Raw genomic sequence first — 14,431 nt, 5'->3', positions numbered from 1 at the left:
GTGAAATCCAATTTTTTTGCGAAGTCGTACACATTTCCAGTTAAATGCGACTTGTATGTGATCTCCAGTGGGAACTTTAAACGCCCCCAAAGTGTCCAGCATACACATTGGAGGACACAACAACATCACACGCAGTGAGCATGCTCAGAGTTTACAGAAGTCGCCTAAACGCTGAGCTTGTCTCTCAAAATACAGTCCAGTTCTTTGTAAAATGGACAGGTTATATGTCCACGGTCGATTCGTTTGTTTGAGTCTTTAGCCTCCTTGTACTATTTGACTCGCAGGCTCTTTATTTTTTGTTGACATTGGAGCCAGGACCGCCTGTAGCCGCGCCCGACTATTTCTTTGGCAATCATTTCAAAAGCCACCTGGTTCTGATAAGACCCCTCCAATCTGGCAGCGATCCCCCCCAAATATCTAACTTGCTTTCCCTCCATTGACTAGACTCCAAGCCTGAAGTGTAGGTGGGATGAATGTGACCTGGCCGTTCAGACATGTCAAAAGATCGGATATGTATCGGTTTTAGGTGCACATATCCAAGTGGTCTGGGTCGCATTTGAAAAAATCTGATCTGTATCGTTAAGACTGTCATTAAAAGATCAGATACAGGAACATAGGGGCAAAAAAATAGGATTTGGGTCACTTCAGGCTGCAGTCTGAATGCAGCCTAAGTTGACTGGATATCATGAAATTGATCCCCAATATTACACATTTTCCTGGTCCCTAGTCCTGATCTTTAAGTACCAGACTAAAACATGTTGTCTATTCTAATCTCACCCGTGCTGTGAAGTCCACCGCTGCTCCTCTGTTCAGCAAAAGTGTGGCCACGTTTACATTTCCATAGTGAGCCGCGATGTGCAGGGGGGTGAATCCACTCTACGAATAACAAAACAAGAATACAACATATATCATTCAGCACACGTTAACCAATCCTTAAACGATAAATTGTCCCTAGCATGCAGCCATAATGCATCACAGGTACACCAAAACTGAAAGAAAAAACAAACACGTGAAAAAATAATAATATATAACGGTGGTTGTACGCATCACCCAACCACGCCCCAAAACCTTTTCATGCGGTGACCAATCACAAAAGAGGCACAAGATAGTTGGTTTCACAAAACTGTAAACAGAAGAATAACGTAAAGAATAAAATTAAATGAAAATAAAAAAAGACGTACAGTACACACAGATATGACAGATGGACAATACCAGCTAGCCCTAACCACCAAACACTCGAATCACATCGTAGTTTGTGGGAACATCTAAGTGCACTATGTGAGACTGTACGTCAGAGAAGATTTTTATATATCGAGAGGAAGAGTTAGGAATGAGCAACGATGAAGAAGAAGTTAGAGATTGCGGAGGAGGAAGAGCAGATTTAGGATTAGCTGTTCAAAGTCTGGCCTTACCTTTCCGTTCTGTGAGAGATGGTCCGATTCAATGTGAGAGAGGTGTGTACAACAGTGTGAGGATACAGTGACTAACGTGATGGCTTTCAGAACAGTCCAACAAAGCTCAAGAATGTGGCAAATTAACGTTAGCAGGGACGTAGCGTGCACTCTAGGCTTATAATACAGATCAGAATTAGCAAATTAGCCTAGCATGCTATCGTATTACGGGATCAGTAGGGCTGCATTCAAGTTACATTTGGAAATATTAACCAAAGGAAAAGTACTCATAGGAATTTGATAGGATGTTTCTAGAAAGTTTTGGCAGTACTTCACTTTAAACCACAATAATAGCATGGAAATAGGACTAAACTCAAAATACAAAACTGGGACACAACGGGGTTGGGATGACTGGTATCAATAGAATTTCTGTACATTTTCTTCACAATTTATGCTCCTCTTTACCGTTGACGGGGATCAGATTAGTCAAAACTTTAGATAGTCCTGGTTTAGACCTGATGTAGTCCTGGTTTAGTTTTAGTTTAGTCCTAGTTTAGACCTGGATTGGATCAAACTGGTCAAAAATAGGGACACTTGGGACATTTCTTGTATAAAACTTGGACAAATCATTGGTTTTAGATAAATCTGCTGGGACAGGGGACACAGGGCTCAAAACTGGGACTGTCCCGGGTAAACAAGGATGTCTGGTCACCCTAAACTATGGGCGCTTTCACACTGCTAGTTCGATTATTTGGTCCGCAACAGACAATAAAATTGTTATGTAGCATATTGACTCCAGTGTGGTCCACTTTCAAATCTGTAAACGAACCAAAATTGGTCCAAATGATGTAAGTCCAAGGCTTCTGTGCACAGCGGGTTCGACTGCAAGTCCTCGGGGATAGTTCGTTTGGACCTACTATCTATGGTTTGGACCAGAGTTGGCGTTCTCACCAGAAGGACCGCACCAGAATTTGGCATTTGGTGTGGATTCAAGCAGACCAACACCACCTCTTTTTTGAGGTCTTGGTTTGCTTGATTTAGTGCAGACCTGAGTGTGACTGATGCTTTCACACCAACAAAAATGAACCAAACTAAGAGCTTTTGGTTCGAATGGAAAGCTTACTGCGCACCACCTTCTGTCAGTGTGAAAGCACCTGACACAATAACTGAAAGTGTACTTGCTGTACTTACATTATAATAACTCACAGAAATAGGAAACAGCTGTGTCTCCTGTCCCAGGAGATTCATCTAAAACCAGTGATTTTTCTCAGTTTTATATTTGAAATGTCCCAGGTGTTCCTATTTTTGACCAATCTGATCCCTGCCAACAGGAAAAAGAGGCACACATTGTCATTTGTTTAGGTAAAATCCAGAAAAGCTGCTTAAAAACGACCAAAACAAAGAGAAAATGTGACTATACTGACTCACATTAGTGCCAAGTTGTGTGAAAAATCCCTCAGTCGTCCAGGTAGAATCCATGGCAAAGGAGAATTTAAATTTGTCGCCTGCACAAAAGTTTATTTGGTAGAATATGTTTCGCAGCTCATCCAAGCTGCTTCTTCAGTTCTGAGAAATTTTGAGAACTGAAGAAGCACATTGGAAGAGTTGCAAAACGTATTTGACCAAATAAACTTTTGTCCAGTCGACAAATTTAAATTCTCCTTTGCCATTAGTGCCAAGTGCATAACAATTTTCCATAATTACGCACTCGTTTCACAATTTTATTATTACCAACCAAACCAAACCAGGGATGTCCCAGTTTTTTATTTTGAAAATCTGGTCACCGTACATTTGCTGGATGCTATTGTGTTTATAAACCCATCCAGACACAGGGAGAAGATGCAAACGCCACAGAGAAAATCCCACAGGTGCTAGTTAATTCATCCACTGCCCTACCCAAATGACATTGCAGCAAAATAGCTTTATTACCGGTTATCCTTTTACCATGCTATTACTGTGCTACAAAGTAAAGTGCGACCCAGGTTCTGATTGAGATAATAATTTGTAGCAAGACATGCAAAAAACATAGATATCATACAAACATATACATTAGACAGTATCACATTCATAACTAAAGAGAGACACAAGTTAAGAAAAAGCATCAAATCCATTCATCAGAAGCATGAAGTTTGTAAATGTACCACGGGTCACAGATGACAAAGAAATTCTGAACCAGTCACAAAAAATTAAAAGTTAGTGCGTCAAAAGAAATAAAGAAGTGTTATGAAGGGAGAGTTAGACAGAGCAGTGGCGGCTTCCTGTGGTCAAAGCAACATTAAGAGAGAGAGGGTGAGAGAGGGTGAGCGCTCCGGGTCATGCAGAGCTGTGGAGGGGTGAGAGAGGAGGAGTGAGAGAGGAGGAGGAGGAGGAGTGAGAGAGAAGGAGGAGGAGGAGGGACAGCACAGAGTTAGTGAGTACCTCAGTCGTCCTATTGACCATCATCTGGAGCAGGAGGATGAGGAGGAGACAGCAGGTCAGTTAGCTGCACCACTACACCACTGCACACAGCCCCACCGGCTCAAGTCATGTGGCTCTGATCCCTCACGGTTACTCACAAACACTATAGAAGTCTGAGTGATTTCTCTGAAGGTTTTTCTTTACAACAGGAACTGAGATTACTAATTAACATAACAGTACAAAATATTTACTTAAACATAATTTAAAGGCCCTATATTAGGCTATTTTTTTTGATCTGTTTTAATGTTTCCTCATCAGAAAACAGACCTGGAGTTGTGTTTTGTTTCATTCACACAGGTTTAACTCAAAACCTGTAGATTTAGGCTGAGTTCTTCTCTCATAAATACTCTGTTCCACCTTGTTAGTACAGTAATACAGGGAGTGTGTTTTTAAACGTCACACATCAGCCATTCTTCATGTGGATCTGTTCTGGTGGGAGACTCGCATTTTGGATGTTGGATGTTTTTAAGCCACGCTGGTGCCACTTAGTGCCTCCGCTCAGTTTCATTTCTCTCCAGCGACTAGGTCAGGAATCAAAATACACTAGATGGTTTGCAAGAACTCCAGAGGTTGTAGACCGTGCACCGGCCAATCAGAGAAGAGCTGTGAAGCCAACACCTCAAACTCAAGCGCCTGTCTGGGTCCCTTTTGTGGTACAACACAACAGTAAAGTGGTCGAGATGGATGTAGACGAAGCCAAATAATAATAATTTAGTATCAAAAAACAAAAATACCAAAAATACTCTTGGCGATATATATCGATACAGCAGCCCATGATACCTGTACTGTATCATCACATTCAATAACACGATATATTCATATTTCAATATTTTTGCACACCCCTAAACATGTGTAAATGAAACAAAACACAACTCCAGGTATGTTTTTGAGATGGTAACAGTATTATAACACAGCTAAAAGCTCACAAGAGTAAATTTTTTGTAATATCAGACCTTTAAAAACACAGCAAAGTGTATTTACAATGTTGTCACTTTCTGCCAATTAACCTCTTGCATTTCTATCCTTACATTTTACTTCAGGACCCAGGATCCAGGGTCAATCTTTGCGTGCAATATCTATGTACAGCACAGTATGTCATTTGTAGTTTTGTAATTTAAACACATTTTGTAGAAGTTATAAGCAAAACACAATATTACCAGTACTAACAGCCACATAATTTAAAGCCCCAGTGCATTCAATACAGTTCTTGAATGCATGTAACGACAAATTCTCAGTACATAGAGCAAAACATGACTATATACTTCCATCCCTCATAGACAGTAGACGATATTATCTCCCTCCCCTTGTCTTATCAGCCCCAGGAGCATGCTAGTCCGGCCAACCCAAACCACTTTTGTATTTTCACATAGAGACAGACCAGTACTGCTTTGGAAGTACTCAGGTATATTCTTATAGGACATTAGTAACATTTGGATAGTCAGATTTCTTTTAACAAAATGGTGAAAACTACATTCAAATCATAAACTGTATATATAAATAGAAATAGACATAGCTAACCCAGTAGCCGCCGCGTTTCAAATAGGAAGAGAACATGGTGGCACTTCTGGCTCCATCAACTTTTGCTACAATTGATTTTACATTGAAAGGTTGCCAGCCCGGGGGCCAAATATGGCCTACAACATAATTATATTTGGCCCGCGAGATCATATCGAATATGTATTAAAGCTGGCCCGCCGGCTACAGATACGCTATAGAGACATTATTTATCTAAAATGTTGTTATTATTTTATATAATGCTTATTCTCGATTCATGTTTAAGCTAAATTATTATTAAACATTTATTTTAATAAGAAAAGGTTTAACATTACATATCTCAAAAGAAGAGAAAACATGCTGATGTTGCTGAAATTTTTAAATAAATATTTAGTTTTGCCCACGACTTAGTCCCAGTTTTTAATATTGGCCCTCTGTGAATTTGAGTTTAGCCTTCACAAAATATCGTAATACATATCGTACCGTGAGGTGCATATTGTGAAAATATCGTACCGAGAGGTTTGGATATAGTTACATCCCTAGAACCGAACTGTATGGGTGACACTTCCTTAGTTCACTTTTTAATTTATTTTAGATTAATTTATTTTGGTCACAGGCATATTCAAAAGGTGTAGGCTGAAGCTTGAGCTTATTATGCCAACACTTTATTCCTTTGTCATAGCGTCTTGACACACCAGTTCAAATTCATAAATACAGCAAGAGGAAACAATCAGCAACAGTACAACAAAGTACTACAGCACAAACTTAAATATCATAATTCATATTTCAGCCCAGAGTTAAACATTTAAACTTCTTCATAAAATGGAAGAGAGTGGACGCACAATTTTAGGTTTTCTGTACAATTGTTCCAGACCTCTACCCCTTTAACAAATACACAAAATTTCATAAAGTTTGTTCTGATTTTCGTTTGGATAAACACAGACGTACCTCTGAGCTCATATTTCGGATTTGAACATATTCTGTAATGATTTTGACAACAGACTGTTGTTTACTTTGAACATGATTTTCAAAGTTTACAAGTCTGATTCAAACAAAGCAGTACTAGTCTGAATTTCAGTACAAAATACAATGAGAAAGTAGTTCCGGCTGGCCAGGCTAGTCGCATGCAGCCTACGCCCGGACCGCCATACAACCTGCAGACAGTGGCACACTCCATGCAGTGGACACTTAGACAGCGGTGCAGCGGGAGGAGGGAGAAAACACACAGGGTTAGTAGCACAAACAGGACGGGTGCACACGGAGACACGGGGAGACAAGGGGGACAGAGTGGACACATGACATTATCAAAGTGAGACGAGGATCCTCTGTCTGGAGACACGTAAACAGTAGCAGAATATCGAGAATCCAAGTTCGTTTTATTTTTTTATCTAGATGTTTAAAGATGCACAATGTCATTTTTGGGTGGAGGAGTAGCAGCACTTTTTTCTCCATGGAGATGTAACTGCAATACTTGGAATGCTTCACAATATTCCATTACCATATTTTTTGGACTATAAGGCTGCGTTTATATGATGACGGTCTGAACAGAAGACGCAAAAGTGGTGTCGCGTCTTTACTTTTTATTCCACGTTTAGACGAAGGAAGGACATTTGCGTGCATACGGTGACGCAAAAGTGTGTGGAATTTGATTGGGTTTGCATGCCAGGCGGCTCGGTGGTGACGCTCGTAAGGTGGTGACATAAACGTGTACGCGACATGAGCAGATCTGACCAGAGTTTTGCGTCTTGGGCAGTGTAGATGGAAACAATACAGTGGAGCGTATTCAACTTTTCCACTCTGGAGGGTGGTTTCAGATTTTTACGTTTTTAAGCCCCAAAAACGCCATCACTGTCTAAACAAAAGGCACTTCTGATAAAATATTTTGTCACTTTTACCCACAAGCGTTCTCGTGTAAACAGGCCCTCAGTCACACTTTTTTTCATGATTTGGATGGTCCTGCGACTTATAGTCCGGTGTGACTTAAATTTGTTTTTGTCTTCTTCATTACGCATTTTTTGGCTGGTGCGACTTATACTCCAGAGTGACTCATAGTCCGAATGTTTTCACGATACATCTCACGTTATGATATTTATTGCGATATTTTGTGGGGGCTACTTTTTCCTCTTAAAATACAAGACAAGACTTAACCCAAAGAACTAAGATTTAAAAGTGCTTTTAACACTGTTTTCTTCATGTGGTCTGCACTGAAACGGAGCAAAGGATCATGGTCTATGCAGCTGTCTGTCTTTTTTAGCTATTGCTGCAACATAACAATGAATTTAAGTGAAGAGGCTTGTGATTTGATATATGGTGATGGTCCACGGTATTATTGAGAGATGTTTGATGATACAATATCGCAATATTTCAGTTATTGTTATATCCTTACTTGTCAAAACAATGTTATGTACTGCTTTTTATAAAGAAATACAATTAATATTATGCTGAATTTCTGTTTCTCATGTGGCCCCGTGGAAAAAATACCCTGTTCTAGGCAAAGCAATAACATCTCCATGGAGACAAGCATGTGACATACCCTCCACCTGAAAAGTTACACAGTACACCTTTAAATGCTTGGATTATGGGCTACCCCGGTAACAATTCCAGACAGGGATGATGTTGCTGTAAACAGTGAAACTTGTTGGTCATCTATACCCATGGACGTTTCTGTTAGATACATTTCCATACTTCATATATTTCAGCACACATTTAGCTCATGAACACGTTATGATCACAGACATTTACAGCGGCACAGGTTTGGCCCACTTCACACTTGCCGTACCTTGGACTGTACGTCAGCGTTGTGGTCGTTCTGCAGGAGTAGGGCGGCGGATTTGGTGTCGTCTTTGCGCGCGGCGATGTGCAGGGCGGGCAGGCGCACTTTCCCCTTCGTGTCGTTCTCCAGTAAAATGGACACCACCTGGTTATGGCCCTGCTGTAAGGCGATGGCCAGCGGGGTGAAGCCGTCCTACAGAGGCCAGAGGAGACGGATTAGAGAGGCATTTTAAAGAAGATGAGAAAATGAGAGTCAGATTAAGTGGAAAATTTAAGACAGGTTAAAGAATCTTGTTACCAATGCATTTTTGTCCTGGAAATACCACAATATAGTTTTACTTAAATCTCAAGTCAAAGATAGAGTGACCATATGTTCCTATTTACCCGGGACAGTCCCAGTTTTGAGCCCTGTGTCTAAACCAGGTCAAAACCAGGTCTAAAGTAGGGCTAAACCGGGACTATTTCAAGTCTAAATCAAGTCTAAACCAAGACTAAACTTGGGCTATATCAGACCTAAATCAGGACAATTTCAGGTCTAAACCATGTCTAAACTAGGGCTAAACCAAGATTACACCAGGACTATTTTAGGTCTGAACCAGGTCTAAACTAGGACTAAAACAGACATAAACCAGGACTATATCAGGTCTAAACCAGGTCTAAACTAGGGCTAAGCCAGGACTGAACCGGATCTATTTCAGGTCTAAACCAGCTCTAAACCAGGTCTAAACTAGGACTAAATGAGGACTATATCAGGTCTATTTCACATCTAAACCAAATCTAAACTAGGGCTAAACCAGGACTAAACCAGGTCTATTTTAGTTCTGAACCAGGTCTAAACCAGAGGAGCATAAATTGCATTAGCTGAGCCAAACTCCAGCAGACTGCATTTCTGTATTCAGTCTCAGATTAAACACTGAGCCACACGTGAGTCGAGAATGGACAAAACTACACGCTTTTTTCACAATTTAATTTATACCAACCATCTAAAACTGGGTGTGTTCCAGTTTTTTATTTTGAAAATCTGGTAACCATACTCAAAAGTGCTGTATCTGTGTCTTAAAAATGTGAAAAACAGAACTAGTTAATTTTAAAACAGCCAAAGTCCAAAATTATTCCTTATTTTCCAACACATTTCTAGTCTCCTAATTATTCACTGTGATGAGTTTGCAAGCATGTTTCACAACTTTGAGAGGCTGGAGTGGAACTTTGCCAACACAGTAATGCTAGAAACAACTCTCATACTAAAAGTGGAAGATAAATCACAGCGGTCTCATTTTGACTCTAAGAGCTGCTTTTTAAATGTACTGTTGAAAGAAAAAAATGAGTACATCACTTTTTACGTAACTGCATAATAAACTGTAGTTACTTTAAATGCTTTTTATTCTTGTCCACATGCTGCACATCCACAGTTAGAGCCACTTACTGCACTGTACTTTGGAGCCTTGCAGCTTTACTCTTGCTGGCAGCGTTGAGTTAGATTAATCATGTCCAAACTATGGCCCATGGTGCTAAATGCGGCCCTCAGACAAATTTTTCTTGGTCCTCAGGCTTCCAGGTGAATATTTAGTGTGTGGTTTTAAGGATCTTAGCATAAATAAAGTCTGATGGCTCATTCTAACCTGTGTTAAACGTGCACATATTTCAATTATTCACTGTACTGAGCACCAGTCTACGACCCTCGATCAGCCTTCTGCTTCATCTGTGTTTAGATATGTGGCCCTTGATGAAAAAAGTTTGGACACCCCTGAGTTAGATTGTATGTCTTTTGTCTGTCCTTTAATAGTTTATTTTGATTTTGATTGCTCTTATTCTCCTGCTGGTCGTGAACTTTGTACCACAGCACTGTTATTATTTTAAATTGTGGGACAAATAAAAATGTATCTTAATCTTACCTTAATGTAATGTATTTTCATAGTAAGTAGTTTCTCTTTATTGTAAAACATATAAAAGCATGACTTTTGAATATGATACGATACATATCTCGATACGATTCAATACGCTCTGTGACTAAGTGGGCGTTTGTCTCATTTTAAATTCACCTTTATGGTATATATTAAACATTTTGATTTTGAAAGGAGACATCTTTGCTTTTGGAACGTGACCTGGAACCAATACTCACCTGGGGGAGGTACTTCCTGCTGGGCGAAGTATAAAGCCAAGCAGGTGTCATCAGTTACGGGAGAGACTTCTGTGCAGGTTGTTTGGGATTTTTCGATTACGAGTTACTTATTTTTTGTATATTTGTACTTTCGTTGGTGTTAACTAAACAAGTCTGTTTTAAAATAAATGTTATTTGGTTAAGGACACTTTTTTTGTTGCATCTGCCTCCTACTTTGATGACTTTGGCCAGCTTCCCCACACGCTCCAATACAATATATTTCAATTCAATTCGATATGGTTCAATTAAAAAATAAAGTCTAAATCATGTCTGTGATACTAAAAGTCTTTGTTAAACCACTTCTTGCGCCAAGTGAATATGAAACACAAACATTTTAATCATCAAAACAGTGAAAATGTCAAATGTGTCGCATAAACAAGTTTCCTTTCTCTGAACAAGCAACAAAACTGTAGCAATGTAACAAAATGATTTAGTAAAATATACCAAAAAATACTCAAGATATCGATACTGTATCATCACATTAAACGATACAATATTTGCACAACCCTAGTTTTAAACATAACAGTTTCTGCTCTGTTTTCTAATAAACAAACCAAAGATTCAGATGATAATTTTCTGAGTCATTATGATGCACGGGAACTTCCAAAGATCAGCCTCAGAAACAACATGGTGGGTGGTAAACGTCCTGCTAAGTATAACCTTTCAAAACTTTACACGGGGAATAAAAACAAGTATTCACAAAGTTTCTGCGTGGGCTTTTCCATCTTCCACCTTACAGTACTCTTGCTTTCTGAAGAGCTGAGTGAGCGAGGACGACTGTGTGAAAGTGCAGAGTGTAGCGCCCCCTGCTGTACCTCTGTGGCCGTGCTCTGGTTGCCTCCGTTCTCCAGCAGGTACCGCACCACGTCCAGATGGTTCTCCTGCGCGGCCATGTACAGCGGAGTGAACCCATTCTGTAAAAACACACATATATAAACTGTTAAACTACTTATTTCAATCTTTATTTATTAAATACTGAACTTAATGTCATGTATTTTTATTGTACCTGTGACTGTGAGTTGATGTCCGCCCCCCGTTTGACCAGGATCTTCACGACTTCCCCCTGACCGGCCAGAGACGCTATGTGGAGAGCTGTGTTTCCTTTCTGCATTCAAACACACAACAACCAAAACTATTATTATTTAATGTAAAAATAAAAAAAAAATTAAATAAACTTTACACAATTATAATTTTGCCAGGAATTAAAGTTTTTGTCTTTTGATTGTAATAATTATTTGCTTAAACGTGTACTATAACTTTCTGGTTGGACGGTCTGTCATCCATTTGTTTCTATGGATACATCATTGCTCTGCCTGAAATGTTCCACAATATGACATTAAACAGCTCTACCTGACATTTATTTGATTTCAGGTGGTTTTATAGCTCAAAAACATCTACAAAAATAGACATTCTGACTGTAAGCTGCGTCGCCTCTCCAAAGATCTGACCTGTCACTTGGTCTGGTTTGGTCTCTGTTAAGATAGAAAGGTTTAATACCACACTGTGAAACATTCCAGACAAAGCAATAACATCTAAATTGAAGAAAAGTTACACAATGCACCTTTAAGGCTACGTTTATATGATGAAAGTTCTGAACAGAAGATGCAAAAGTGTTGTCGCGTCTTCACTTTTTATTCCGCGTTTAGACGAGCGTTTTCGGGAGGAAATCTGCGTGCATACGGTGACGCAAAAGTGTGTGGAATTCGATTGGGTATGCATGCCAGGTGGCTCAGTGGTGACGCCAGGTGGTGATGTATGTGATGTAAATGTGTACGCAACGTGAGCAGATCTGACCAGAGTTTTGCGTCTTGGGCAGTGTAGACCGAAACACTACGGCGAAGTGTATTCAACTTTTGCAGATTTTTGAGTTTTTAAGCCCCAAAAACACCGTCACCATCTAAACGAAAGGCACTTCCAATAAAATATTTTTGTTGTTTTTACCCGCAAGCGTTCTCGTGTAAACAGGCCCCAAGACAATATTTAGTCAAATGATCCCTTTTAGTTTTTAGTCTAACCTGAGTTCTCAAAAATACAATCCTAATTAGTATCAGTAGTTTTATTCAATGAATCACAGACATCATTTACCTCACTATGATTGCTTTTTATTTTATTATATTTATTTTTTATAGTTTTAGTTGGCAAAAATTGAACACTGAAAAACACGATGCCTAAATATCTTAATTAACGAAATGAACACTGCTTGTACACTTGTCATTTCCACTAATCCAAGTAGATCACAGGTCACAGTACGTGCAGTATTCTGGACTGGAGCCAGAGGGCTGTAAAAGTACTTCTAGGCATACTATGGCGGTAGCTTTCACAGTACTACGCCGTGTATCACTTTCCCTCCCAGCACTACTCTGACCTCAGCTCCTGTTCCACACGCCAATCAAATACACTTCAGCACCAGCGTATATCTCAATGAATGATCACAGATGGTAAATAGGCCACGCTGTACTACTACTTCAAATGCACTTAAAGAGCTTTTACAACTATTTGATCACTTTTTATTGACTATATATAAATATTCAATTGGTAAAAGGTCAATCCATAAGTTAACTTGTACAGATAATGAGGCTACATACATACATACATACAGATATTACATACAGTATAAGCAACAGTTTGTTTACGTTGCAATATATAATTTTGTCTCCAGGTCATACACATAAAGTCCAAAAATACTGCATAGTTATTTATCAATGATACAAAACAGGTAGCAGGTAGGGATGGGCATTCGATAAAATTTTCTTAATGATCGTCAGGAGAATTAAGGATCGGTTTTCGATTAATCATTAACGTTTTTATATTAAAATGATCATAATTATTTCTAATCTACATAAACTCATCTTTAAATCATATAAATCATAACCACTACAGAGCCACATCAGCCTGTTTAACATTATAATGTGTTTAATGCAGCTTTGACACATTTATTTACGTTTTACAGAAAATAAACTAAAAACCACATGGCTCATTTGCATAAACTAAAAGCTCTGCTCTTAGCTCTTAGGACAGCTCTTTATTTAAGAGTCATTTCACTCACTTTATTTATTTTGGCTACTGTTGTGATAAAAAGACTGAAAAGTGTTTGTTTTTAGATGAATTGCGTACTCAGCTTTATGTTGCAGTAACCGGGATACTGCGTTTACATGCGCCACGAAACCGGGATACTCAAAAACCTGATCATAACCGGGATACTGATGTGCATGTAAACACACTCATATAGTGATCTCCAAGGAGGTGCCAAAGCCGAAGCATGGGACTGTGAGGCCACAACTCCAGTGTTTGTGCTGTCGGACCTACCTTCAGTTTGTTGATTAAACATGAATCTAATTGACGAAATTTTTAATGATCAATTAGTCTACAAATCATGGACATTCCAAGTAGCAGGTAAATGAAAATCTACTGCATGCTACTATGAAGAGGCAGGGATAATTTCTGCAGTTTTTAACAGTAAGTCAATGATTCTGTTTCTATAAATATGCAGATTTAGATCAATATTGTTCCACAGTGTGACGTTAAACAGTTCTGCCTTACATTTATTCAATTACAGGTGGTTTATAGCTCAGAATATCTAGAAAAACAGGCATTCTGACTCTAAACGGGGTCGCCTCTCCACAGATCTGACCTGTAACTTGGTCTGGATTGGTCTCTATAAAGATAGAAATGCTTACTGTGGCACTGTGAAACATTCCAGACAAAGCAGTAACATCTCTATGGAGAAACCTTTAAACTTTTAAGTGCAGTACCTTAGTGGCTGCGTCGACGCTGGCTCCCCTCTCCAGCAGCTCCTGGACCAGATCCATGTGGCCCTCTTTGGCGGCCAAGTGCAGAGCGTTGAGTCCATTCTGAAAAACACAGGGTCAGAGTCACTACAAAGAGCAGAGGAGTAAATGTGTTCTGTATCACACTAAACTGTCTGTTAGGCTTATCTCTGTTATGTGGAGGACGGCCGAGGGATCAAAGCAACAAGTGAGATCGGCACCCATGTTGTTCTGATAAAGCCGAGACACAAAAGCTTATAAACAGTGTCTCTTCTCTCATCTCTTCAAGTATCTCTCGGATATTAAACTTTCTGTCATCAAATCACAGCCAATCTCATGCTTTTATACTGATTAATGGTCCTACGTCAGAGAACTGATTATGTTATAATGTT

The 14,431-nt window shown here is 39.3% G+C and overlaps 1 protein-coding gene across 1 annotated transcript in view; it reads right to left on the bottom strand.

The window, feature by feature from the left end:
- ank2b (ankyrin 2b, neuronal) overlaps positions 1-14,431 on the bottom strand; it is a 127,837-nt gene that overhangs the window by 60,581 nt on the left and 52,825 nt on the right. The window contains exons 3-9 of the mRNA XM_055156129.1: positions 14,025-14,123; positions 11,279-11,377; positions 11,088-11,186; positions 8,122-8,307; positions 3,810-3,833; positions 1,413-1,421; positions 778-876 (exon numbers count right to left, since the gene is read on the bottom strand). Coding sequence (XP_055012104.1) covers positions 778-876; positions 1,413-1,421; positions 3,810-3,833; positions 8,122-8,307; positions 11,088-11,186; positions 11,279-11,377; positions 14,025-14,123 — 615 coding nt within the window. The remainder of the gene's footprint in view (positions 1-777; positions 877-1,412; positions 1,422-3,809; positions 3,834-8,121; positions 8,308-11,087; positions 11,187-11,278; positions 11,378-14,024; positions 14,124-14,431) is intronic.

This window comes from Boleophthalmus pectinirostris, unplaced genomic scaffold (genome assembly GCF_026225935.1).
Source record: "Boleophthalmus pectinirostris isolate CB_2022bp ecotype Guang Dong unplaced genomic scaffold, ASM2622593v1 HiC_scaffold_20, whole genome shotgun sequence".
NCBI classification, from domain to species: Eukaryota; Metazoa; Chordata; class Actinopteri; order Gobiiformes; family Gobiidae; genus Boleophthalmus; species Boleophthalmus pectinirostris.
Note: the sequence above shows the minus strand (reverse complement) of the source record. Positions and strands in the feature narration are given on the sequence as shown.